The following is a 27,685-nucleotide window of genomic DNA, read 5'->3' as shown; positions in this document are numbered from 1 at the left end:
GTACTTTACACGGGAAAATTATTCTTTCAACATTTGAAGACCTTAACTATATAAATAAAAAAAAGATAAATGATACCTCAAAGTCACTGGAAGACTTATACAGAAGCCAAATGTTTATAAACCATAAGATATTATAAACGTGAATTCTGTAGTAGGTCAGTTCTATTTATTCTCACTGACACTGAACAGTAGTTGCTACAATTGAGCACAGAAAGATTATTTAATATCTAGGGACACAGCTACGATCTATGAAACATAAGCTCATTACTCAAATTTTTACTTTATGTTATACAAATAGCTGTTACTGATTTTGGTTTTGATGAAGCTGAAGAGGGGGTGGTGAACAGAAGTCTCCCCAACAGACAAATTAAAAATATTTTCTACCTACAGCTAGTTCAAGCCATGGGTGGAAAACCCATGAATTTACAGGGTAAATTTTATTAAATTACTCAAATTATAAGTGAATTAATCTTAAATAATCTTTAAGTGAATATTATACAGAGAAGAACAAAAGTAAAAGAAAGTTAATCTTATTATGAAGGTGACTCAAAAATAATGCCTTCTTATGTGTATAAAGACCAAAACAGTTTTTACAGACAGGATCTGGTACAGCCCTGGCTGGCCTCAAACTCACTAAGTGGCCAAGGATAGCCTTGAACTCCTGATTCTCATGCCCTGCCCCCTCCCCAAGGTTGGGATTACAGGTATGCTCAACCTGCCCAGTTTAGGCAGAGCTGGGAATTGAATCCAGGGCTTCATGCATGTTAGACAAATACTCTACCACCTGAACTTCATCCTCAGTGTCAAGGTTGAAAACAGTTCTTAAAACAGAAAATTACTGTTGGCTGAACATTAATTTCTTTTGTTCATAGACCAGATCTGCAGAACTAAACCCTGGACTTTCTCAGCTAAAGTACTGCACTAAGACAAACCTCAGTTTAAGACAAATAAAATGCATCTCCATCTCCATTTCCTGTAGCATCCCTCATATGAGTAACCTGGTCCACAGATGGCAGCACAACAGCTGGGGAAGAAACTGCCCCTTATAGCCAGCTGCTGCCACAAACCGTTTTCCATCTGTGAACTTGAAGAATGGCATGGCTCTTATGCTTATTAACTGCCACCTGTCTCCAGGGGAGAAACAGGAATTTTCACCATTCTGTTGCCCCACTGCCCAGCTCCTCTAGGCTCAATCCACCCACTCCAGCAACCCAAAGAGAACTACAAGGAAGTCAGAACCATGGGCTGAAAGTCAAATGTGAGTAAAGGTTTAAAATGTGTGAAAGAACCCAAGAAGATAGTTTTAAGATTTTTAAAACCAGGAGTGGATACTTTGAGGCAGGAAATTTTGCCTGCCCTCATAACTGGGACCTAAATGGCTTTGGAATCTGGGAGTAATTGGCATACTGTCTAATCTTAATGCTTTGTCATTCTATAGATTTCCTGTAAGCAAGCCATACATCTTGCAAACTTAACCAAGTTTGGTTATTGAGGCACAACCACTCCTCTGGAAGGCTGTGAACACAGACTGCTGGTGCTGTGGACAAGGACTGAGGGCAGCATGAGCCTGTGAGAGCTTCACTGATGACTTCGAGTGACAAGAACACAGTTTTCTAATAATATATGTGCTTAGAAAAAGTAAGTGCACATCAAACACGCACACTTCTGCTTTAAAACTCCACAGAGAAACTATCTGGAGTAAAGGGCCAGTCTCCACTTTGACTGCGGCAGTGGCTTGTAGAGTTTCCACCTGAAAGGTTCCCCCGCAGTTCTTGTCTTCAAGACTCAGCTCCAGCTCATGGTTCCATTTTGAAGGCAATGGAGCCTTTAGGAAGTAGAGCCCAGTTGTAGTGGGCTGTTGAGGGTAGAAACTGCCTGGGGTTCTATGCACCCCCTCAGCTGCCTGTTAGTCACCAGTAGACATGCTGGGGTTCTACAACATCCCCTCAGCTTCCTGTTGGACACAGGTGGACAAGCTGGGGTTCTACACCACCCCTCAGCTTCCTGTTGGTCAAGCCTCCCTGCACAGAGCATCTGATTCTGCGCATCTCTCCTGAAACAATGGAGTGACAGTCAATCTCTCCTTTAAGATCTTCCTGACACAGACAACCAACACAGTCCCTAGGTAGATGCAGTTTTATCTGTATGTTTCATTCTGTTATAACCCAATAAAAATTAAAAAAAATTAAAGATCAATCAAAGGTTACGAAAAATTCCTGAGTGACCATTTTTGAGGTCTGAGTTCCTGCACTAGTCCTAAAGAACAGATCAAACCAGCAGCTGTAGCATCACTTGTGAGAGTAGCAACACAGCACACTGAAGAAACCTGCTTTGCCTAAGCACACAAGGAAGGAAACGGGGGAGCCAGGGGCTGCCCAGCTGGAGGACTAGTGGGATCATTCTGTCACACACAGATGACATGCTAACTGGCTCAGGGATCACTAATGAAAGACAATTAGATCTTCAAACTCAATTTGATAAAAATTTGTTCTTGAACAACTAAGAGAAAACTAAAGTAAGCAATAATGCAGACTAATATAGTGACAGGACACATCAATTAGCCACGCCGAGGAAACAATGATCCATGGGAAAGTGCACCAAGGAAAACAAGAAGGAAGTAACTGAGATGTAAAGGCTGACTGTGTGAGCACAGGCTCACTGACTGACTGTTCCTGCACAGGCTCACTGACTGGCTGTTCCTGCATGGGTTCACTGACTGGTAGTGCGTGCTCGAGCTCACTGTGCGTGCACAGGCTCACCGACTGTGCCTGCATGGGCTCAGAGACTGCTGCTCTTCTAGAGACCTCCCTCTGGCTGGGACTGGATGCCAGCAGTGGGAACTAGTCATGAATCTTGCCTCTGGAAAAAATGCACAGAAAGCTAAGTAAATGCAGTGGGTTGTAGTGCACAGATTCCACATTAACAGCCATGAGCTTAGCAGTCCCATGCAGGGCTAAGTATCTAGTCATCCAGTGTTCCAGGTCGTCCCACTAACCAGACTGAAGCTAACCGAATGTCTGATTGCCATGAAGAACTTCTGTAATAGGTTTGGAAAAAAATGCATAGCCTAAATTATTCCATTATACACGTATCACAAGAGAATGGTCATTAGCTTTTATTTTTCAAATGATGCGAGTTAAATTCTTGGTATCAATAAGCATTAGGAGAAAAAGACCCACACATAATGTCTGTGTATAAACAAAAAGGAAAGAAAAGACATGGGTTTGTAGTGATATATTGTTTGTGATCTAACAAATAAAGCTTGCCTGAAGATCAGAGTGCAAAGCTAGTCATATACCTTTAATTCCAGTGCTAGGGAGGTAGAGACAGGAGTGATATGGCTGGGCAGAGAGAAAATTATAAGGCGGGAGGAGACAGGAGCTCAAGGCATTCAGTCTGAGGATTCATAGAGGCAGGATCTTGCCTATTCATCCTGAGCATTTGGAGAGGTAAGAACTCTAGTGACTGGCTGCTCGGTCTCTCCGATCTCTCAGCTTTCACCCCCTGATATCTTGCTCCGAGTTTTTATTTAATAAGACTAATAAGGATTGCACTACATGGGTTGGAGGATAAAGTGAAATGGAAATCCTTTCCAACCAGTGAAACTTAGCTGGCATCAAGCTAATTAGGGACAGAAGACTGTTCCCTGGAAACTAGAGAAGGCTGAATGAGACAAGCTAGTTTCTACATGAGTGGGTACTGAACAATAAACACAGTCTCCACAATTAACATATAAGGTTTTTCTACAACACCAATCACCATCTCAATAGTATTCCTCTGACCAAATAATTCTTAGAAAAATAATTTTAAGGTTCATCTGAAAAGTCAACAGGCAAGAATAATAAAAGTTTTCGAAAGACTGAGGTAATGAAGGGTCACTAGTTCACATATCAAAGAAAAGACAGAGAGAATAAAACAGTTTGGAACTTGCTTAATGAATATAAAGAGTAGATATGGAAATAGATATTTTTAGATATGGAAACAGATATTTTTAACACATCAAATGCCTTGTGTTAAAGGAATCCGTGCACCAATCACAGGGTGTGGGGAATGGACAGACTGCTTACACTCCAGTGGCAGCACTGGGAGAGCTGATTAGGAAGCTGCAGGTAGCATTTTGTACCCTGTACTCACATAGCATGTGAACACAAACTCACTTTCCCTCAGCATCTCGTATCTATAAAGCCTTACCCTCATTCAAAGCACTATACAGTGGAGCAACACAGTCAGAGAACCTGTTCAGCAATACTTTTATTCTCACGTAAAAAGAAACCGGGAGGTCAGAGAATTAAGCAGCAAATATTGGCTCACGCTGTCAGCAAGTGATAAGACTTGAAATGTGTAACTCACAGTCTAACTCTAGATGCCACTCTCGACCTTTCCACCATATTATCCCCAATACATTTTTAATAGTATAATAATCAAAGCAGAAAGCACACGTGTCTACATACAAATGTTTACTATCTGCACTTCTAGGGATAAAAGAAAAAGTGTGTGATATAACAGAGCAAAATATGAGGAAAAATGAATAGCTTTATTACTAATATCTAGATAGTCCATGTAAATTTGTAAAAAAAATACTAAGAAGTCAAAAGCAACTAACTTTGGAGAAATACAAATTAGAACAACAGAATATGATTAAACTGGCAAAAGCATCTTTGTTCTGCTGTTTGTTGCTGAGAAAGAAGAACATGCCATGTCTCCAGGAGTCTCTCTAACAGGTCCTAAGGAAGTGATCTGGATATGGGGCATGAGGGGAAGTTGTACTGGTGAGTGCCTTTTCATTGTGGCCAGAGCAACAGAGGAACCGTGAAGTCAAGCACAAACTCTAATGTGTGTAAGTGAAGGGGCAATGTTTTACAACAGGTCACAAAACCTGAAGACTCCAAGACAAGAAAATTACCGGAACTGATAAACACTTTGGTGAACAATTGAAAAACTCGTAACACACTGATAAACTCTAGATAACTAATGAGTGAGCCCATGTTTACAAATCAATTAGGAATAACAAATGATGAGGAGAGGGGAAGTGGGTAAAGATATGGATAAAGTTTTCTGAAGGAATATAATGTCTAATAAATATAGGAAAAATAAGTAATGATAATTAAAATGGAAATGACAGTGACAGAGATGAGATTTGAAATATCCAAAGTCAGCCAGAGTTTGAGAAAGAAGTACTCAGGACCAGAGAGATGGGTCAGTGTGTAAAGATGCTCACTGCCACCAGAGAGATGGGTCAGTGTGTGAAGATGCTCACTGCCAAGCCTGACTGAGGACTTGAGTTGGATCCATTTGACTGTGTGGCTGAAAATGTTATAGTATGTTGAGTAAAGTAAATCTTTCAGTAATTTCAAGAATAATATGTTTAGTCCGTATTAGTTTTCCTTTCCATAATAACACTTGTAAATACTTTGTTGATGTAATATAAGAAGCTTCATTACTATTTTATGAGTACACTAAGTAACTACATTTTGAAGTTTGCCCATCCACAAGGCACATCTTGCACAGTCTGTTCCAGGCACTTCAGTGCATCTAATGCTCCAGGTTCTCCTCAACAAACTTACTTGTGTTTTTTAAAACTAATATAACCTAAAGTACCTGCACAAATTCCTAATATCTCCCATTTTGCTTCAACTAGTATTTCTTCTTTGCTTGCCTGTGATTTATGCTTTTATAAAGGTGAGTTTCTAAGAAAAATAAAAATTTGAAAATCTGTCAATGGACAAAAATGGCCTTTTTCCTGGGTGTGACTTGTAAAAAGCAGATGAATGGAAAGGGCCTGGGCTGAGCCTCTGGAGACAAGGGGGTGGGGCCCAGTGAGCCCTGGAAGCTGTCACAGACACCTGTGCGCCTCAGCTTCATCATCGTAAGATTTCTCCATCGGAATGGGCCCGAGAAGGAGCCCATGCCTACTTATTTCAAAAGACACACGCATCCTAAGTGCTGAGTGAGCACACCACATCATAACCATGCAGTGGCAGATGACTCAATAGAGGAAGCTTCTACCTGGTATCATGGGAAATACCCCTGGTCAGTCCTGTACAGGGGAGTCTCCAGCCAGAGCCCAGCTTGCAATCCTCATCATGAAAACTGTACGGAGGAGTCAGAGCAGCAAATAAAGCAGGAACTGACTCATGTTTGGCATTTAAAGACACACATTACATTTTTCTCTTGGTTTGCTTTTTGCCATTTTTATTAATAATGTTTTACTTTTATAAAATTTAGTATTTGAAACTTACAAACAGGTTAAAAACATCACACACTAAAATTAACAAGACCCAAACTCTTTACAACTGAATGATCTTCTAGACAGTTAGAATAGGCATTCTGAACAGAAGCTGTAGAGCCTCACATTAGATTTTATATTTTCAGTAACAATTATGTTTTATATACTTATCCATGTTCTCAAGACATTTTACTAGTTAGTTGAATAAAATAATGTGTTTCATATGACACTTACACTCGTATTTATAATGAGTAGTATTTTTCTAAGTCTAATGCTGTCCTTCTGTGGGACAATGGTAAGTGGAAATGATACATAAAAATAGTTAATATTTCTATAACTTTTAATTCGATATGTAAATTAGAAGACACTGAAATAACCAATTCTGTCCACACTGTGCAGTGGCAAGGCTGCACTGCCTTGCACAGTCTGCAGAGCCCCAGGGTGCACACAGGGTCTATTCCTGGACTCTGAGAGAAAACCTAGATGCACCACATGACCAAGTGTATGCTGTAAGTACTCTCTCATTCCACGTCAGTGATTTCCTATAATGGGACACTCTCACGAGAATGTCACTGTCTTACTTATATTTTGCACAGTAAATAGAGTTTGACATTATTCCACATATAATATTCAAAATAATGTGTTAATGTTTTAAAGTATATTTTTAAATGTACTTGGCTTTAAAGCTTCCATTAAAATACTCTATCCAGAACTCTAGATACTCAATGTTGTTCTCTAAAGTTTAATCACCATATTAAGCTATAAATTTTAATTGTTTAAACTTTCTAGGAGAAAATTAATTTTCTCATGTGATACAGTAACACAATATATATAAGTAACACTGCTATAAGTTTATATGTGAAATATGACTTAAATAAAAGTACTTGCTTCCTTGTCCATCTGTGTTTTTATTGCCCTAATTCTAAAATCAATGGAAATCATCACAAATGTTTTTTATGGTCAGCCTAAGAAAGCAAATACATATTCAACCAACCTTCAGAATAAAAATCAGATTACTTATGATGTAATTTATGTAATTTGCCTTTCTTCAAAAAACAGAATTTGAAGTTAACTTTGAAACACAGTCTTACCCTTTTCCTGGCCACCACAGCAGCTTTGGCACCTGCTTTGGTTCTATCTGCAAAATAATATAATATGTCTACTTTAAAAAAGAACATAACGTCTTCCTGTTCAAATAGATGCGTGAAAATGAAACTACAATTTTCTACTTTTTCACACATTAGTAACAGGACTGTTTTCAGTGGCCCTCTAAAATAAATACCAATAAATTCACCTCCTCAGTCATTCAAAAGCCATAAAGTCAAGAAGAAACTCTTATCTGATTTTATTAGTTAGCATCGTCTGCCTAATTTCTGGCTCCTGCTGAGTCTATGTATTCTGGAGTACATAGACTCTAGAACTGAGACCATGGTATCTCTACTTGCACACCTGTCATCTGCTGGACACTGGATAAGAACATCACATAAACTGTACTGCTTCGTTGAATCTATATAACATGGTAGAGCACGCAGTCCATCTTCCCTGTACAACTGAGAAAACTGATACTCCAGCACGCTGCTGTGGCTGCACTGATAGAGTAGACCCATTTGATTGCAAGCCCCTAGTCTGTCCACGATGTCTGCTCCCTCCATTTGGGACCACTGAGGTACCAACATTGCCTCTGATAAGATTCCACAAGAGTGTGGACATTGGTACCATTTCTCAGACTACCACTGAGACCAGAATCTTTAGTAACCACCTAGCTCATGGAAAATATTCCAGGATATTATTTTGGTACTACAATATAGACATGTGCATATGTTGATAAAACCTGACTATGTGGCCACTGGTAGGTTACCTGTGCCCAGTGAATGGTCCACAAGCATTTATGGGCAGCACTAATTGGACACAGTGATGTTGGAAGGAAACTTGTTAAAGGGGGAGATGTTGGGACATACTGGGGTAGTGGAAGGGGAAATAGGGAATGTATGGTCATGTATCATTGTACACATGTATGAAGTTACCAAAGAGTAGTAAGAACGGACAGAAAACAAATGCCCAGGGAAGTGTGTTACTGTTTTCATACTTACCACCGGGTTCCAAGTGTGCAGCGTCCTCTTTCTTTCCTGTATCCCCCTAACACTAAAGATAACCCTCCTCCAAAAAAAAAATCATTTTCCTTCATTCAGGTCCACACAGACTACTCACCATTGCCAGTGATTTCTCCAACTTTGAGAAATCACCACCTCTTTTCTGATATTCTGCATATGTCTAAACATTATGTAAGACTGCAATAGTTGTCAAAGTTAATAATAAAAATTCATATGCAGTGGTTGTTTAATATCGTCCATGACCTTGGTAAACTGACTTTGAGCTTCTTTAAATGTGGCAGCTAAAAGTACCTTCTTCCAAAGACAAAAGACAGGCCAGTTTCTGGTCATGTACACAAGGAATTTAAAAGTTGCCACCACATCTCAAGTTAAGAGCTAAACTGAAAACCCATAATTAGATTCATCAAAAAAGAGTGGTTCTTGGGGCACATTTCTGCTCCCCAATCTGGAGAAACAGATCAATGTAGAGAATTATGATTTACCTGAGCAGAGACATGTGAACCGTATGTTACATGACAACAGTCTAAGGGTAAGAAAAATCTGAACCTTAATTGGCATACCCCTGGAGATTACATGTGGACAAACCTGTGAAACAAAATCCATCATGGGCAGGGTATGAGATCGGGAAGGTTTCTGTGAGTTCTTCCTCCTGGAGAGCCACCAAGTTCTCATGGGAATGCTGGAGAAAACTCACCCAGACATCTGGCAGATGTTCTTACCGAGACCTGCCCACAAAAGCAGCTATTTTGCTACTGTCCAATGAACCGGAATTTTTTCCGAGCCTCACTCATTGGGGGGAAGTAACTACACAACTGTAGCCTCAGCAGCTGTCCTTTGGCACTTCAGTGCATGACGAAGAAAAACATGGGGAGGGGTCTTGTCAAGTTCACAGCCTAAAATCAAGACCTAATACTAGGACTAGAGAATGCTCCTCAACCCCACACCTTAGCACTGTCCAGCTGACTAAAAGCTGAACCTACAGTCTGTTATCCAGTATTCCACACCACCTTTCAATAAAAAACTTATAGGTCATGCTAAAAGTAAAAAAAATAACAACTTTGAAGAGAGCAAGAAATGGATGGCTAGACAGACAGGCAGGCAGGCAGGCAGACAGAACCTGTTTGGCAGGTGTGGTAGACCTATCAGATGAATAATGTGAACTAATTGTTATTATCATGCTAAGAAACCTAATGTTAAGAGCCAAACAACAGAAAACAGACAGGAGATGTAAAGAAACAGGAAACTTCTGAGAGTGAAAAAAATGCTAAAGGGTGGAAGACAGGGCAGCAGGATGAAGGATGTCTTTGTCGCCTCATCAGTAAAAGGATGCAGCCTGGCGATGAAGCTCGAGGCTTGAGACTATATTAAGAGAAACTGATCAAAATGAAGGCAGACAAGAAATAAAAAAGGAAGGGAAGGGAGGAAAGAAGGGATGGTGAGGAGAGAGAAGTAAGGAAGGTGAGGTGGGCTGGGCATGGTGCTGCACTCACTCCTAAACCCCCACATTTGGAGGCTAAGGCTGGAAGATTGGCATGTAAATAAATAACCAAACCCCAAAAGACCTGAAAAGACACCAGCAAAGAAAACCAAAGGAGCAAATATGCATGTAACAGTACTGAGCACCAGTGATAACAGGACCCACACATGGGGTGGCAGCCCCTTGGAGAATGTCAGCGTAACGCAATGCTGAGAGTACGCAGAACAGCAGGGATCCTCAGTCACTGCTAACACAATGTTGGAAATCAGCACATCTCCAACACAGTATTGCAACCACGCTTCTAAGTGTTTACTAAAAGGAGCTGAAATTTCATGTCTATGCAAAAATGACATTTATCAGTAATTACTTAGACTTGAAGCAATCCAGAGGTTCCTAGGTAGATGAATGGTGGAAACTGTGATACATACAGGAGTAGAACATTACTCTGCACTAAAAAGGAATAAAATATAGACTCATGCAAAGACGAAACAAGTGTATATTACTATAGGAAAGAAGCCAATGCAGAAGGAAGGTTTATTTATGATTCCAATCATGAGACATTCAGAAAAGGCAAAGCTATGGAGACAGTGGTAGGAAAAGTTGCTGAGTGTTGGCAGGGAGAAGAGATGAACACATGGATTTTTAAGGCCATGAAATACTGTCCAAAGTAGGATGATGATAGATGCATGTAGCATGAATAATAAAAACTCAGATCAGATATTGGGGTTCAACCTGAAGATCAGAAAAGCAAAGCAGCCAAGCCACTAGAGAACTCTTACCTCTAAGAAATCCTCAGACTGAAAGAGCACAAGATCCAGTTTCATCCCGCCTTATATTCCACTCTAGTGCTGGACTAGTGCTCCCTAGGACTAGGACTAAGGTGTGAGCCACGGCCACCTGGATCTGTTTTTTCTGCATTGATCTTGTATGGTCCAAGGTGGTCTTGAACTCATAGAGATCCATCTGCCTCTGTCTCCCAAATCCTGGGATTAAAGGTGTGTGCCACAACTGTCTGGCCTCTAGTGGCTTAGTTTTACCTTCTGGTCTTCAGGCAAGCTTTATTTATTGAACATAAGTAAAATATCACTACAGACACATGAGATTATACCTGTCAAACACAGAGTGTAAGCCTAGAGTGGCCCCTCATGTGCACTATGAACTCTGGGGATAACTAAGATGAGTAATGTACGTTTACTAACTACAGTAAACCCCAGTGTGAGGTCCAACAGGGAGAGGTGAGTTCTGAGTGGATATAGAGGCATTTGGAAACTGCACGCACACCCAGTGTTTGTGAACCGAAGGCTGCTCTAAACATGGAAGTCTATTTTGCAAAAGCATGAGTAATTATGGGGGAAGTAGAGAGATCCACTCTAGTGGTGAGCACCTAGCAAGGGTGAGGCTTTTGTATTAGATATCCTGCCACACATACACATGCACACAGAGAGAATAATCAAGTTTTCAAGCTTCATTAAAAGAATTACTAAGCTGGAGTATTAGTCAAATAAAACAAACAAGAAAAGGGGCAACTAAGGCAGAACCTTAATCTGAGTCCTTTATACATATCATCTAATGGCCATGCCCATTTTAATAAAGAACCCGCAACAAAATCAATTGCTGCAGGTCAAAAGAACATGGACTACGTGTTTAAAGTAATTAGTTCTAGGCTGAAGTATGAAACTGTCAGAAGAAAGCCTCCAAGCTGCCTCTACGCTGCTTACCTATAGTGAAATATCTAAATGTTGGCTAACCTCTGAAAATGATGTTTGGATACAATAAGAAGCTAAATACTGTACACAACTCCATGCTGGATGCTAAGCACACTCAGAGGTTAAATCAATCCTTTCAAAACTGAAACTGCAGGTTTAGAAAAGCAATCCTGTGTTGGTGAGGACATAACCCATAGATACTTCTCTGCCTCCTGCACTGGCTACTTCAAGGACAAAAGTGAAGTCCTGAGGTCATGGCTCTCAAAAGCCAGGCTGAATTACATCAAATTCTACATATAAAAGTCATGCGACTTTTAGTCAAAAGACTTTTAGCATTTTTGCTACAGAACCAACCAGAGAATTATTGCTCTTGAGGCTCTCTGGACAGGGGAAATGTCAAAGAACAGGAGACGAGCTGCCCAGCATACTGATGACCAAGACAGTCCATACCACCAAGACAGCAAGTCAGTGCTAGTGTAAAAGACATAATCCCCTTCAGCTAAGTGATTATATTACTTAGGTAAAATGTTTTAAAGCCTGTTGTGGTTGAACAAAAAGACTGGCTGCACATGGATAGATCATGTGACAACACAGAGCTGAACCCGTGCTGCTAACAAATGTCATTTCAATATAAAGAAGGAGTCACATCTGTAGCAGTCAGGGTCTCTTCTGGCCCGAGAGCAACCGGAGCAACACTATTTGCCATTTGTGTTTTTCTCAAATCAAAAGCTTCCCATACAAATTTACCAAGAATATACAGTAAACTTTTCCAATGGAGAAAAAACTCTTAACTATTGTTGTAGGGCTCAGTTGAAGGTCAGATCTTTCCACGAAGGACCCTGCTTTCAAACTTAAGGTAATAGACACAAGGCTGCGTGGGGTATAAAATTACTGCAATCACTGCACATATATTTGAGTTTATTACAATTATTTCCCAGAACAACCGTAATCTTAAGTGTCCCATGCCAACTGAGCCAGCCATTCAAATGAGTGAATTTAAAGGCTAAGCATGATAAATCACAACATCTGTGATTCAAGAATGTTTCCTAAAATGACCCGATGTATTAGTGAAAATACCTGATGTATTTAATATAATATATAACAAAAACACTAGATTAAGCTCGAAAGCATTAAATTATGCTGTAATTTTTTTTTTTTTTTTTTTTGGTTTTTCGAGACAGCATTTCTTTGTAGCTTCAGAGCCTGTCCTGGAACTTGCTCTGTAGACCAGGGTGGACTGGAACTCACAGATCCACCTGTCTCTGCCTCCCAAGTGCTGGTATTAAAGGAGTGCACCACCACTACCTCGCTTGTAATATAATTTTTAAAGAAGATTGAGGAGGCTATTGCCACCGCACTTGGCTGCTCAGCAGAAGTTGATGGTAAGAACCTATGGCAGAAAATGCCACATGCTTTGGTCACAGGATTTAGAGAAATCAAGCTGGTACTAACGTAGAAGACTCCCTCCTTAGGGACAGCTTTTCATAGTACTGTGAACTGCTAGGCTGTGAGACAAAAGGTACTAACAGTCTGGTCCAATTTGGACCTGTGAACTCCCCTGGCAAGTTATACCTATTGGCATAACCACAGCATGAATGTCTTAGGCAATAAGCAACAACTATCTGATTGGATTTAAGGCCTGCTCAACAGGTAGAAACTCACACCTGGTACAGTAAACCTGGTCAAAAAAACTTGCAGGCAGAGAGATCATGGATCCTAGGGGAGAATCTGCTACTGTCATCTTGTTAAGCTGATATAGTACCCAACTGCCTTCTAAACACTTACACCCATAGATTAGTCCAGCTCTCAGTCCTCATCAGAGAATTTCCTTTTTGCAATAGACTGATGTTAACAGAAAGAACACAAATGATGCAAAGAGTAGGTACTGTGGACTCCTTATCCCTACATGTGACCTCCATGTCACAATCCCTCCCTCGAGGTTCTGGGAACATCATGGACAAGGGGGCAGAAAGCTTTTAAGGGGACTGCTACAAAATGGTGTCTTCTGGATGCAACGGGTCACTGTACTCACAGACTCTAAACAGCCATGAGCCTGCACAAGCTCACCCTAGCATGAACTAGACAGATCAGGAGACCCCACTCCTAGTTGAGAAGCTACAGGCATCTGACAGATGCCAGGAAAGAGAATGGTTTTGTCAGGTGTGGGGTCCCAGAGATGTGAGTCCTGTTCTACCTTGACTAAAGGTCAGAGAGTTTGAGCTTATTTTTACTCTTTCAAAGTTGTTGACAACAGGTGTGGCTATAAACAAGGGATCCTGACCTAGAGTGATGTTAATTAGTATTTTGAGTGTAGAGGTGGATCCACTCTACTTTGATCAAAGGCCAGAGAATTCAAGTCTATTTCTGTTCCTTCAAGGAGACTGGCAGGAGGTTTCAGAGAGTGGCTAACTGCAGAAAACTTGGTCTATTCTTTATATCACGTCAATGAAGTCTCCCCTTTTGGAGAGAAGTATATAAACATGTAGAATAAACATGGGCAAATTCAGTACTCACTGAATTTCCCTCCTGATATTGTTCTGTGCTTCTGTCTTTTATTTCTCTCGTGTCTCTGTTCCTTTTGCTTAGTAATTCTAATCCTCACGCTTCTGCCCTGGAATGCATAAACTCCATCAAAAGTGAATAACAACAGATGTCATCCAAACGTGGTGCTTACAACAGTCAGGGACAAAGTCCTGAATAGATTGTTAATGCTACAGTGGACAGTGGACAGCCCTAAATTTCTGTGTATGAAAGCAACACTGACTGACTCATAGGGGTGTGTGTGTGTGTGTGTGTGTGTGTGTGTGTGCGTGTGTGTATCATGAAGTTTGGGAGGGATGGAAAGGAGGGACCTGGAAGAGTTGGATCAGATGAGTGAGGAGGAACTTTCATAAGTAAAATGCAGTTATGGGTGAGGGGAAAATAATTTTGATTTTAAAATGTTTGTGAGCCTGTAAGGAGGTTGTCAGTAAAGGAGCTTGTCTTTTGACCTGAGTTGGATGAATTCCTAGGACCCACCCACAAAATTAGTTAATTGATCCCTAAAGTTGTTCTCTCTGACCTTTACAAGCACATCATGGTGTGTCCACATAGATAATGGAAATAGAATAAAAACAAATTTTAAATTGTGAGCCATATAGCTCACCCCTGATTTGAATTTATTTTAAAATCAAGTATCTTGAAAACACAGTATTCTCAAAAATAAAACAAAATACAAACCCTAGTACATTCATGTAAAATCATTCTACTAGGAATACATTTTAAATCTATGGTTCCTAAATTTTGAATTATATGCTTTGAAGTAATGGTCTATGCAGTCCAAGAGTAAATAAAATACCAGGAAGAACTAATTACAATACCCACGTTTAAACAGAGTTTAGTCACTGAGAATAATTTTGGAAGACAAGATATTGCTATTAATTCACTTGAAAATTCTTTTACAATAAACAGAAACCACATTTGAAGAAAAGACAGAGATTTCTAAATGTGCACACATACTTCAGCAGACACACATCAGGCGCTCTGACTAGACAGTAAGAAAGAACTACACATACCCCGTTTGGACAGGCAGCACACGTCTAGTCTTTGCTCAGGAGAACGCCTGTAGAGCTGGTACGCCTCCTCGAGGGCACTTCTATACCACCTCTTTTTATTTGTACATTCTGTGGTCTATATAAATGCATAAATGCAGACAAGGAGTAACTTTTAACTTTAAATATTAATTTTGTTTTAGAATCTATACTTTAAATACTTGCTGGAACTGAGTTTAATTTGAGCACTGTATAACATTATCACTTAGGCATTAGTATCTGACTATTATTTCATTGTTTTAAAAGTTAGCAGTGCTGTGAGAATCTTGCAAGTTAATACCTATCTCGTTAAGATGATAAGATGCATCTCACATGCTCCCAGGGTAAGCAAGCAGTCAACATGAGCACAGCTGACTGGAGTAACACTAACCTCACTCTATGTGACAGAGAATGATACCAGAGTGGGAGAAATGACAAAACAATATTTGTAGAATAAAAACATCAATTCTATTTGCATTCATTTTGGGCACTGTGGCAGACCTCAACACGTATACACATTTCTTAAACTTGCTGCACCCCAGCCTCTCCATGTATAATATGTGAGTATGAGCAGCCAACACCCGAGTTTTCATGAGTATTATCTGAGAAAATAGATGATGGTTTTCTAGAATAATAAGACTTCAGTGTATGCTATTCTAACAAGACACAGCATATTTTCTAGATGCTTAAAAACTGAACAAAATAATCTCAGTTAAAAATATTAGTCATCTAATACAGCAATTTTTCCAAAGATTTTTAATTACTAGGAAGATTTTCATGTCTTTCAGTTCTACAATTGATAAAAATGCATGACACAATTTTCTTGAAAATGCCATTACGGGGACTATAGATATTTATACTACCAATACATATTTAGCACCTATACACAAAGGTCTTAGGCTTGTCTTTGACAAAAGGGATAGTGTAGTTTGAACAGGATTTCCAACCTCTAGAGCACCCCCTCTCAACTTACGGAAAGAAACTGTGCACAAAGCCACATCATTTCTCTAGTCCCCAAATTAATATCAACTATCGGCTCCAACTATGCCCAATGCACTCATTTAATGATTTGTTACATTCTGGCATGTGTCATGGCCATCACCACCCATACACAAAGGCCCATGGAGACAGGGCGCATTGACCTTTGTGACTTGCACAGTCCCTCTGCTCTGACACCTCACGGAGTGCTGTGAACATTCAGAAAAACGTTTCTTAACTGTGGTTCTGGGCAACCACTGGTACAGAATTCAAGCAGTAAAAGAAAATATCAAATAAAATATACTTTCACACACATAATATGTAAATTTCATTCATTCATTTTGTTAACTGTACTCTTTAATGTTTACATTTACATATTTTTGTGTGTGAGCCACAGCACATGTGTGGAAGCTGAAAGACAATGTAAAGGGTCTGGTTCTCTCCTCCCACCATGTGACATGTGAGTTCTGAGGACCAAACTCAGGTTGTCAGGCTTGGAGACAAGCATCTTTATACACTGAACCATCTTGCTGGGCTTCACACTGCAAATTCTACATTATTAATATCTGGGTGGGCATGGTGACATAAAACTTTTACCCCAGCACCCAGGAGGCAGAGGCAGGTGGATCTCTGTGAGTTCAAAGTCAGACTGGTCTCCATAGTGAGTTTTAGGTCAGTTAGTGCTACATAGACAGACCTTATCTAGAATACATATGCTAGTTTTTATCGCAGTTATCTCTGCAGCACTGATGTTATCATGACATTGAGAAGCTGTGTAGTGAAGAAAATCTCCTCCTAAAACTGAATAGATGCTCTGCTACTACCTGTATGGAAAGAGCTCACGACTGTTAGCAATAACAACGACAGACAATGAAGGGAAGCAGAAAGCTGTGACATTGTCAGGGCTTCTTTAAGAACTTTTGGTAGATACAGGACACCTTGTGGCTGAACAAATGAACACATTTGATGGCTCCCAATAGCTGAGCCTCAACTTTATGAAGAATTTTTAATTCCAGAATTAGAAATTCTAGAAGTTTTTTAATAAAATGTCACAATTTCAAGTTCTAGTGATTATGAATGTGCTATTCTTCTCATTCTTGAAATTCTTGCTCACCAAGATCTCACCACATTAACGTTTTTGCTATTCTTCTACAAGTATAGTATGCATTTACAAGCACTTATTTTATAATATCAAAAGATATATACTTTATTTTCTCAATTTTCTCTCTAATTTGTGCTATTTATCAATTGATTCAACACAATGTAGACCCCTAGAATCTATTAGTGAGTAGACAAAACTCACCGATGGTGTGTTGTATGAAAAAAAACACTCCACCACACTGTGTGAGAAAAGAAAAGCCCACCTGGCAGGAGGGAGTAAGGGTGATCACCCATGCGGAGTGAGAGGGCCAGGATGGGTAGAGGAGCTCATTGACATGGTGACTCTTAAACCAAGACTTGAGAGAGGTTTGGGAGTTAGCCTAATCAAGGAAACAAGGTTTCTAGAGGAAACATCTTCTAAGGCAGAATATGGCTATATGCAATATGCATCAAAGAGCCCAGGGTGACTGAGAAACAATGATGAAGACAGGGTCATGAAGAAAATTACTCAGGGCCACGCTAGGGAGGGCCATGAAGCCAGTGCAGGTGCTTGGTTAGTGTGCAGAGTGAAACAGGTGCCACCGCAGAGCTCTGATGGAGGTGTTCCTCTGTTTGAATGTCCCCTCCCACTGCAGCGCTCTGGTGGAGGTGTTCCTCTGTTTGAATGTCCCCTCCCACTTTTTCCTTTTGAAACAAGGTCTTACAACATACCTCAGGCTGGAGAGAACTTGCTATCTCCCTGTATCACTGTGAGCACTGGAATTACGTGTACTACCATACCTGGCTTTGTTTCATGCCCCCAAACAATCATTCTTACTACTCTGATGAGGTCAGATTATGCGGAGATAACTGTAGTTGAGGAACAGCTGCTGAGCCAGCTGTAGCAACAGCCTAGGCAGGAAACTACAGTCACGTGGACCAGGGAAGTGCTTTTGCTTATGTGAGCTCTATGATTCCATTACCTGTCAAATTAACTTAGTAACATTAGTAATGAACTGCCTTAACTGTTAGAGCTTTTATCATTCTACCTTGTGTATTTTATGGATCTAATATCATCACTCATGATTCCACTTTCCTACAAATACTAAAATTAATTTGTATTGCCTTTTAAATTGAGAATATGTTAACATTAAATTGACATCTTCTGAGTTAAATCTTCCACACCAAAAAAAAAAAAAAAAGGATTCTCTATGTCCATTTTCTTGGGCTTCTTTTCTATCTTTTTAGTAGGATTTTGAACTTTTACTTAGTCGACTTGATACATTGCTTCTCACACTTATTCCATGGCATTATTATAGGATTTGATGTTATTAAAAATGAGTATCACATTTCTTATTTTCAAACTGGTCACTTTTGTATAGCAACCACAAATTAGCTGAGATGAAACTGGATTTCACATTTTTAATAGTTTTTCTATTATTTATAAAAGCTTTTGAGAAAATTCCAAATTACTTTTCAAGTCACCTCTTGTACTTCACATACAAGGAGCACAGCTCAGGCCACCAGAAGCTCCCCAGGCCTCAGGCCTCTCTCCCTTAAATTTCCTGGTCCTCTGGTATTAAAATGAAATAGGAAGAAAGCTGAAACAGTTTTTGTTCATCCGCAATTATGGAATGTTGGTACTCTGCAGACTTAAAGAAATTTTCTTTTTCATGGTGTTTTATTTTTCATGCTTTTATTTTTGAGATTAATTAAAATAACTATATCATTTATATCTTCCCTTTCCTCCCTCCAAACCATCTTATGTACCACCTTTGCTCTTTCAAATTCATGTACGTTTATCTTTAATTGTCATTGTGTGTGTTTCTAAATATAGAAATATAACCTGCTTAGCACAAATAATGTTACCTTTTGTGTGTACGTATGTGTGTGTGTGTGTGTGTATCTTTCTTCCCCGGGAAAGATTACTTTTCCCACTCTTTGCATCCCTTAGTTGCCTGTAGTTCTTTGTCTATAGTTGAGACCTCATGAAAATTTCCCCCATCGCCCCAACACATCGTTTCCCATGAGCTCCTTGGAGACCAATACTTGGTGGCCATAAGAGGTGAGACAACAGTGGCCCTGGGACCCCAGACCCCTACTCCCTAAAACCTCCATGCAGGAGAAAGGCCGGGGTCCCTCTCCCCAGGTGCCTTCAGCATTCCTAACACCAGCAGGGAGCTGGTCTGCTAGACAGCCATCTACTCCACCCCCAATGCATCGTTCCCTGAGAGCTCCATGGAGACCAACTCTTGGTGGACACAAGAGACATAAGAGTTGAAGAAAGGGATGGGAAGATGCCAATGCAAGAACTCCTCCAACATCCTAAAAAGCAATATGGTACCACCAGAACCCAGTAGACACACAACAGGAAGACTTGATCATCCTAATCCAGAAGATATAGAAGAAAACGACTTTAAACATTACTTAATGAAAATGATGGAGACCTTTAAAGAGGAAGTGAAAAACTCCCTTAAAGAAATGGAGGAGAAGACAAACAAAAAGCTGGAAGGAATTAATAAATCTTTCAATGAAAACCAAGAAAAAGCAATCAAACAGGTGAAGAAAACAGTTCAAGATTTGAAGATTGAAATAAAGGTAATAAAACACAAACCGAGGGAACTCTGGAAATGGAAAATCTGGGTAAATGAACAGGAACTACAGAGACAAGTATCACTAACAGAATACAAGAGGTAGAAGAAAGAATCTCAGGCACTGAAGATAATATTGAAAAAATAGACTCAGTGGTTAAAGAAAACACTAAATCCAACAAATTCTTAACACAAAACATTCAGGAAATCTGGGACACCATAAAAAGACCAAACCTGAGAATAACGGGTAGAAGAAGGAGAAGAATTCCAGCTCAAAGGCACAGAAAATATATTCAAAAAATATAGAAGAAAACTTTCCCAACCTAAAGAAGGATATACCAATGAAGGTACAAGAAGCTTACAGAACACCAAATAGACTGGATCAAAAAAAAATCCCTTTGCCATATAATAATCAAAACACAAAACACACAGAATTAAAAAAATAATATTAAGAGCTGCAAAAGAAAAAGGTCAAGTAATGTATAAAGGAAAACCTATCAGAATTACACCTGATTTCTCAATGGAAACCATGAAAGCCAGAAGGTCCTGGATAGATGTGCTGCAGACACTAAAAGACCATGGATGCAAGCCCAGACTACTGTACCCAGCAAAATTTTCATTCACCATTGATAGAGAAAACAAGATATTCAATGACAAAAACAGATTTAAACAATACTTATCCACAAGCCTAGCCTTACAGAAAGTACTAGAATGAAAGCCACAACCCAAGGACGCTAACTACACCCACAATAACACAGGCATCTGATAACACCCCACCAGCAGAACCCAATGAAGGGAAACACACAAACACTACTACCGAAAGATAACGGAGCTAACAACCACTGGTCATTAATATTGCTTAATATCAAAGGTCTCAATTCACCTATAAAAAGATACAGGTTAAGAGAATGGATACGTAAACAGGTTACAGCATTCTGCTGTTTACAAGAAACACACCTCAACCTCAAAGACAAGACACTACCTCAGAGTAAAGGGATGGGAAAAGGTTTCCCAATCAAATGGACCTAAAAAAGCCAAGTAGGTATGGGTATTCTAGTATCTAACAAAATTGATTTCAAACTAAAATCAATTCGAAGAGATGGAGAAGGACGCTTTATACTCATAACAGGAACAATTCATCAAGATGAAGTCTCAATCCTGAATACCTATGCCCCTAATTCAAGAGCACCCACATATGTAAAAGAAACATTACTAAAACTTGACTTGCACATCAAACTCCACACACTAATAGCAGGAGATTTCAACACTCCTCTCTTGACAATGGACAGGTCAAACAGACAGAAACTTAACAGAGAAATAAGAGAACTAACAGATGTAATTAATCAAATGGACTTAACAGACATCTATAGAACATTCTACCAAAACAAAAAAGAATATACCTTCTTCTCAGCACCTCATGGAACCTTTTTTAAAATTGATCACATTCTCAGTAACATAGAAAACACTCACAGATCAAAAAATTGAAGTAATCCTTATGTTGTCTTATCATATCACCATAGAGTAAAGTTATAAGTCAATAACAATATTACACCCAAAAAGTTTACAAACTCATGGAAGCTAAACAATCAACTACTGAACCACTCCTGGGTCAAGAAAGAAATAAAGAAAGAAATTAAAAATCTTCCTTGAATTCAATGAAAATGAAGGCACAACATATCTAAAATTTTGGGATACTATGAAAGCAGGGCTAAGAGGAAAGTTCATAACACTAAGTGCCTACATATAATGACCTAACAGCATGCCTGAAAGATCTAGAAAAAAAAAGAAGCAGACTCACCCAAAAGGAGAAGACAGGAAATAATCAAGTCGAGGGCTGAAATCAACAAAATAGAAACACAGAAAACCATACAACGAATCAATGAAACAAAGAGCTGGTTCTCTGAGAAAATCAACAGACTGACAAACCCTTATCCAAACTAATCAAAAGGCAGAGAGATAACATCCAAATTAACAAGATCATAAATGAAGAGGGGGATAAAACAACGGACACTGAGGAAATTCAGAGAATCATTAGGTCATACTGCAAAAAATATGTACTCCACAAAACTGGAAAATGTAAAAGAAATGGACAATTTTTTAGATAGATACTACCTACCAAAATTAAATCAAGACCAGGTGAGCAATTTAAGTACACCTATAAGCTGCGAGGAGATAGAAGCTGCCATCAAAAACCTCCCAACCAAAAAAAAAGCCGAGGGCCGGATGGTTTTAGTGCTGAATTCTACCAGAACTTTCAAGAAGAGCTAATACCTATACTCCTCAAAGTGTTCCACATAATAGAAACAGAAGCTACAGTTACCCTGATACCAAATGCACAAGGATTCAACCAAGAAAGAGAATTACAGACCAATCTCACTCATGAACATGGATGCAAAAATTCTCAATAAAATTCTGACAAACTGAATCTAAGAACACATCAAAAAATCATCCATTATGACCTAGTAGGCTTCATCCCAGAGATGCAGGGATGGTTCGACATATGAAAATCAATCAGTGTAATCCACCATATAAATAAACTGAAAGAAAAAACATATGATCATTTCATTGGATGCATAAAAATCATTTGACAAAAATCCAACATCCCTTCATGATAAAGGTCTTGGAGATTATAAATATACAAGGATCATATCTAAATATAATAAAAGCAATATACAGCAAGCTGACAGCTAACATCAAATTAAATGGAGAGAAAATCAAAGCGATTCCACTAAAATCAGGAATGAGACAAGGCTGTCTGCTCTCTCCATATCTCTTCAACACAGTTCTTGAAGTTTTAGCAATAGCAATAAGACAACATAAGGAGATCAAGGGGGTTCTAATTAGAAAGGAAGAAGTTAAATTTTAGTTTTTTTGCAGATGATATGATAGTGTATATAAGTGACCTCAAAAACTCTACCAAAGAACTCCTACAGCTGATAAATACCTTCAGTGAAGTGGCAGGATACAAGATCAACTCAAAAAAAAAAAATCAGTAGCCCTTCTATACACAAAGGATAAAGAAGCTGAGAGGAAAAGCAGAGAAACATCACCTTTCACAATGGCCACAAATCACATAAAATATCTTGGGGTAATACTAACAAAGGACATGAAAGACCTATTTGACAAGAACTTTATGTCTTTGAAGAAAGAAATTGAAGAAGATACCAGAAAATGGAAAGATTTCCTGTGCTCTTGGATAGGAAGGATCAACATAGTAAAAATGTCAATCTTATCGAAGGCAATCTATAGATTCAATGCAATCCCCACCAATATCCCAACATAATTCTTCACAGGCCTTGAAAGAACGATACTCAACTTTATATGGAAACACAAGAAACCCAAGATAGCCAAAACAACCCTGTACAATAAAGGAACTGCCAGAGGCATTACCATCCCTGACTTCAAGCTCTATTACAGAGCTACAGTAATGAAAACAGCTTGGTATTGGCATAAAAACAGTGACATTGACCAATGGAATCGAATTGAAGACCCGGATATTAAATTCACACACCTATGAACACCTGATTTTTGACAAAGAAGCAAAAAAGATACAATGGAGAAAAGAAAGCATCTTCAACAAATGGTGCTGGCATAACTGGATGTCAACCTGTAGAAGAATGAAAATAGATCCTTATCTGTCACCATGCACAAAACTCAAGTCCAAATGGATTAAAAACCTCAATATAAATCTGACCACACTGAACCTGATAGAGGAGAAAGTAGGAAGTAACCTTCGATGCACGGGCACAGGAGACCACTTCCTAAATATAACCCCAGTAGCACAGACAATAAGAGCATCAATAAATAAATGAAACTGAGAAGCTTCTATAAAGCAAAGGACACAGTCAATAGGACAAAAAGGCAGCCTCCTGAATTTGTGAGCATTATCACTATTATAAGATGTTGTTTGGCTTGAAAATCAATGGCAATGCTTATGCTCTCGTCCTCAGAGCCACAGCACAGCTCACTGATGCTAACCATGTGTTGCCCTGAGGCACTGCTCCACCCTATCAAAACTTGCATTCCTCCCTTCTGTTGGGCACACCATTCGCACATAAAGAAATTCAGGAGAAAGATAATCACAAGGGTGCCCTGTCTCCCTTAATGGACTTCCACAGCAGTGGTGGGGCCTCTGGACAATAGCAGTGTTCTTGTTCCTGTGATGCAAACTGCAACAGAGTCACACCATCTCATCTCATGTGCACAGAAGCCACACTGCCAGTCTCCGTCTGGAACCTGCCATCTTCAACAGGCTATTTCATATAATCAAAGCTTCATTGCTTAGAAAGCACATTTAAGTTATTGGATAGTTGAAACAATTGTTACTTATAAAACCTAGTTTTCTTGTGCCTTGATCTAAACATAAATAGAAATTTTACTAATTCTGAGTAGGATTTAAAAATCAAACCAATTTATGTTCTTTACTTTCCATACCACTGTTAAGTATGAACTGGTTGATAAAAACGCCAAGCCGCATTTACTGTGATATTTTATATGAGGCTGAGGGATAATGAGGATGCAGTGAGCTCTAGAGGATAAATGGAAACAAAAGAAGAAAATTTGAGAATACAGTGGGTTTCCATTGTGTGGCTTGAAATACTGAAAATTATGCCACCAGGAAATCTACTTCAATTCCTTACTAAGTGCTTCCTGTAACATTGGAGGTGGAGTGAAGGAGACAAAACTCCTTACTGGATGTTCCCTGCAACCAAAGAAGTCGGGGCAGAGGGGACCCAGCTCCTAACAACAGAAGTGGAGGTGGAGGAGGAAAGTAAGTAGGCTAGATAAAATTACCACAATGGACAGATCAGAAGTCCACTGGGTGCTAGATAAGCTTTTCATTAATACAGACATCAACATACATTGACACGGTATTTCGGATACCTTCAGACTTTTCCTATCAAGATGAAAGTGACAACTGTTATGTGCTATGGTTCTCTGTTCTTAAGAAACCACATCTGACACTACTGGTTGGACTATGGTCTGGAGCGGCATGCTCCAGAAAACAACATTCATGCCCATGTATGCCTGCCATTAATGTAACAGCAGACTGACATGAGAGACAAGGGGAGAGGGCCTGGCTGTGCAGTAGGAAGAAAATCAGATTCTGTCGCAGGGACAGCCATGTTCAGAAGGGCAGGCAGTATTTCTTTTCAATTTACCTAAGCTACCTGGCTTCTGTAGCACCATAGCTTCATAAACCCACCCACTCTTCCACAAAGTAAGTACAAGAAACATAGTACACACTTGTAAATCCTGTCTGACTCCATCACTCACAGAGAAAACCTATTTAATAGGGAGATTATCTACTATCAACTGGTTCTTGAGATTCACTGAGTCTGGTGAAATCACAGATATGGGCATGAGTCCCCAATGAGCAGGGTCCGCATATAAATTTTGGCGAATGTGGTATACAGGAAGTTTGGGAACCAAACTATGAAGAAACACAACAAACTATAGTGTCAGAACGCCATCATTTGTATTAACCATGGCAACTCATTGCTAATATGACATGCAGATTAAATAAATTCCAGGTTCAAGATTAGTGGACAGCAGGTGAGGAACCAGTGTGCCAGTGGGAAGGCTCAGCTTCGCATAACCTAACTACCTTGGAAAAGGCACAATGAAATTTCTTAATCAAATCTACCAAACTAAAGACAACAGACAGAAGGCTTCTTTTGGGTTTTCAGTTGGCAGAGAATAGTTCATTATGAATTCCATATGCTTATGAAGATTAGCAGATAACTCAATGCAAATTTTAAGCAGGCTGAGAGAATCTGAAAACCTGGAGTTTGTAGGCATAACGCCTGGGCTGAAGCCTGGCTGTGCTGCTGTGCGACTCCAGGTGAAATATCCAGCTAGAGCTGTGGCTATCTTAACAGACACCAGATCACAAGAGAACACCATTTAGCCTCTGAAGTCCCAGAAAATGAGGCAAGAACTCTTCACATTGGGGAGAAGTTGACTGAGTGTATATTTCATTTATAAAGGAGCTCTATTATTTAAAGAGCCTATTACTATTTTTTAATTTACTAACCTATCTAAAGCCTATGTAGTTTCACCAAGCACCATCCTAAACACTTCACAAATGACTCATTTAATGAGTCCCTCGTAAGCTTGTGAGGGATGCATTATTACACTTCAGAGATAAGGAGGCTGAGTTTACAGCTTGCCGTGTCTGCATAGCTATTAAGACAGAGCTACAATTAGCATGCAGGCAGCCTAGCTCCAAGGTCTGTGTGCACTATGGAGTGGTGGTGGCTCCCTATAAGCAGCTTTAATGTTGCCTTAAAGACAGTGTTGTGGTGTTTCAAAAAGCTCCTAACACGAGTATGAAAGGTAAGTGCTGCTAGAAATTATAAGATACATAAGTGTCGTATAGTGCCTTCCAAATAAGGACACTTTCATATTGCTGGGAAGAAATTTCTAGGACTATTAATCCATAGCTAAAAACTTAATCAATGGGCTGCACACTAAATACAGCTAAACTGATAAAAGTTTATGTCATGTATGTGTTAATACAATTTTAAAGGGAATTTTAAAACAAGTTAACAAGTCAACTTTAGTGTGTACGGTTTTAAGCATGTTATATACTCAGATTTCAAGTTGTAATATTTTTATTTTACAAAATTGAATTAAGCCCAAAGCAAAAAGCAGTTATAAACACTGCTATGCAAACTGATAATAATGCAATAGTAATGTATTAATTAATGAAGCAGAAATACAATCAGCACTTTAGCATCAGGTAATTTTTTTAGAAATTTAACTTTATGAGTATTTTGCCTGCGTGTATCTATGCAGTACATGCATGTCTGCACTCACAAGGGACAGAAGAGGTGTTGGGTCCCCTGGAGCTGGAGTTATGGATGGTTGTGAGCCACCATGCTGGGAATCAAGCCTGGACTCTTCCTTACTGAACTATCTCTCCACCCACTCCCAGGAGTGATATTCAAGGCCAGTGCCCCCTAACCTGCAGCTCTCTCCTGCTGCTGGAGAGGCTGACTGAGGGCAGGAATGCTGGGTAGAAGTGGGAGACACGGAAAGGCTGAAAGGAGTCCTGAGAACAAGTGTGTGCTCATTTGTTCTGAGCCTTTAACGAGTCAGGAGCAGCCTGTCGTGTCTAAAGCAGCAGCATTAATGGACAGGAAGGTCTCAGCCTAAAAGGAGAGTGGCATACATGGCTGCTGTTTCCTAACATACACTTGCTTGGCTCTTTACGATCACTGTGTTTATGGTAAATACCAGGTGTAACAATTACAGACAAATACCAAATTGTGTTTAATTAATGACATTCAAAAGAGCAATGAAGACAGTGAAGAGGACAGTTAGCCATGCAATGCATGACAGGACATGTTCTCTAAGCTAAACATAGAAGTGGTAGTTCTGACAATTATTTCAAAATTCATTCAATGGGCCTTATTTAGGGTTTAGGAATCACAGGTTTTGTTGAATTAATGGAGAGATTCCAGTCTTCGGCTATACTATACTTCAAAACTAAAATACAGAAGGGAATTAAAGAAAAGAAAATGAAAAGAATATTAATATACCCAACCATAACCTCAGGGTTATATGAGTTTGGGGCTTCGCGACTCCCTGATGGAAGTGTGTGCCAATCAGCTAGTCTACAACTCTTCCCCACTCTAAGAAGCCTTCCTGGCAGATACACTGGAAAGAGACATAATCTCCTGAGTAAACTTGAAGCTTGGGCATCACAGGAGAGGGTAGAAGGGGAGAGGGGAGGAAGGCAAGGGAGAGGAGAAAAAGGTATAGCACAATAAAAACAAAACAACAAAACAAAGTGCAACCACTTGATTCTTTCCCAAAAGTTCTTGGCAGATTTTCAAAACTACCTACGTCACAGTTACAGAGATGCACTCTAGTTCTCTGTCAGGAATTGTGACCATTCTTCATTACCCCCTGTTCTCTAAAGAATACTGAGCAGCAAGG

At 39.5% G+C, this 27,685-nt stretch overlaps 1 protein-coding gene across 1 annotated transcript in view; it reads right to left on the bottom strand.

Annotated features, from left to right (window-relative positions):
• Zcwpw2 (zinc finger CW-type and PWWP domain containing 2) overlaps positions 1-27,685 on the bottom strand; it is a 117,894-nt gene that overhangs the window by 41,303 nt on the left and 48,906 nt on the right. Inside the window, exons 5-6 of the mRNA XM_050141746.1 lie at positions 15,075-15,189; positions 7,318-7,364 (exon numbers count right to left, since the gene is read on the bottom strand). Of these exons, the coding sequence (XP_049997703.1) occupies positions 7,318-7,364; positions 15,075-15,189 (162 nt within the window). The remainder of the gene's footprint in view (positions 1-7,317; positions 7,365-15,074; positions 15,190-27,685) is intronic.

The sequence above is a fragment of the Alexandromys fortis genome, unplaced genomic scaffold (genome assembly GCF_014885135.2).
Source record: "Alexandromys fortis isolate MF-2015 unplaced genomic scaffold, M_Fortis_MF-2015_v1.1 scaffold_44, whole genome shotgun sequence".
NCBI classification, from domain to species: Eukaryota; Metazoa; Chordata; class Mammalia; order Rodentia; family Cricetidae; genus Alexandromys; species Alexandromys fortis.
The sequence above is the reverse complement of the archived record's forward strand: the minus strand, read 5'-3'. Positions and strand labels throughout refer to the sequence as shown.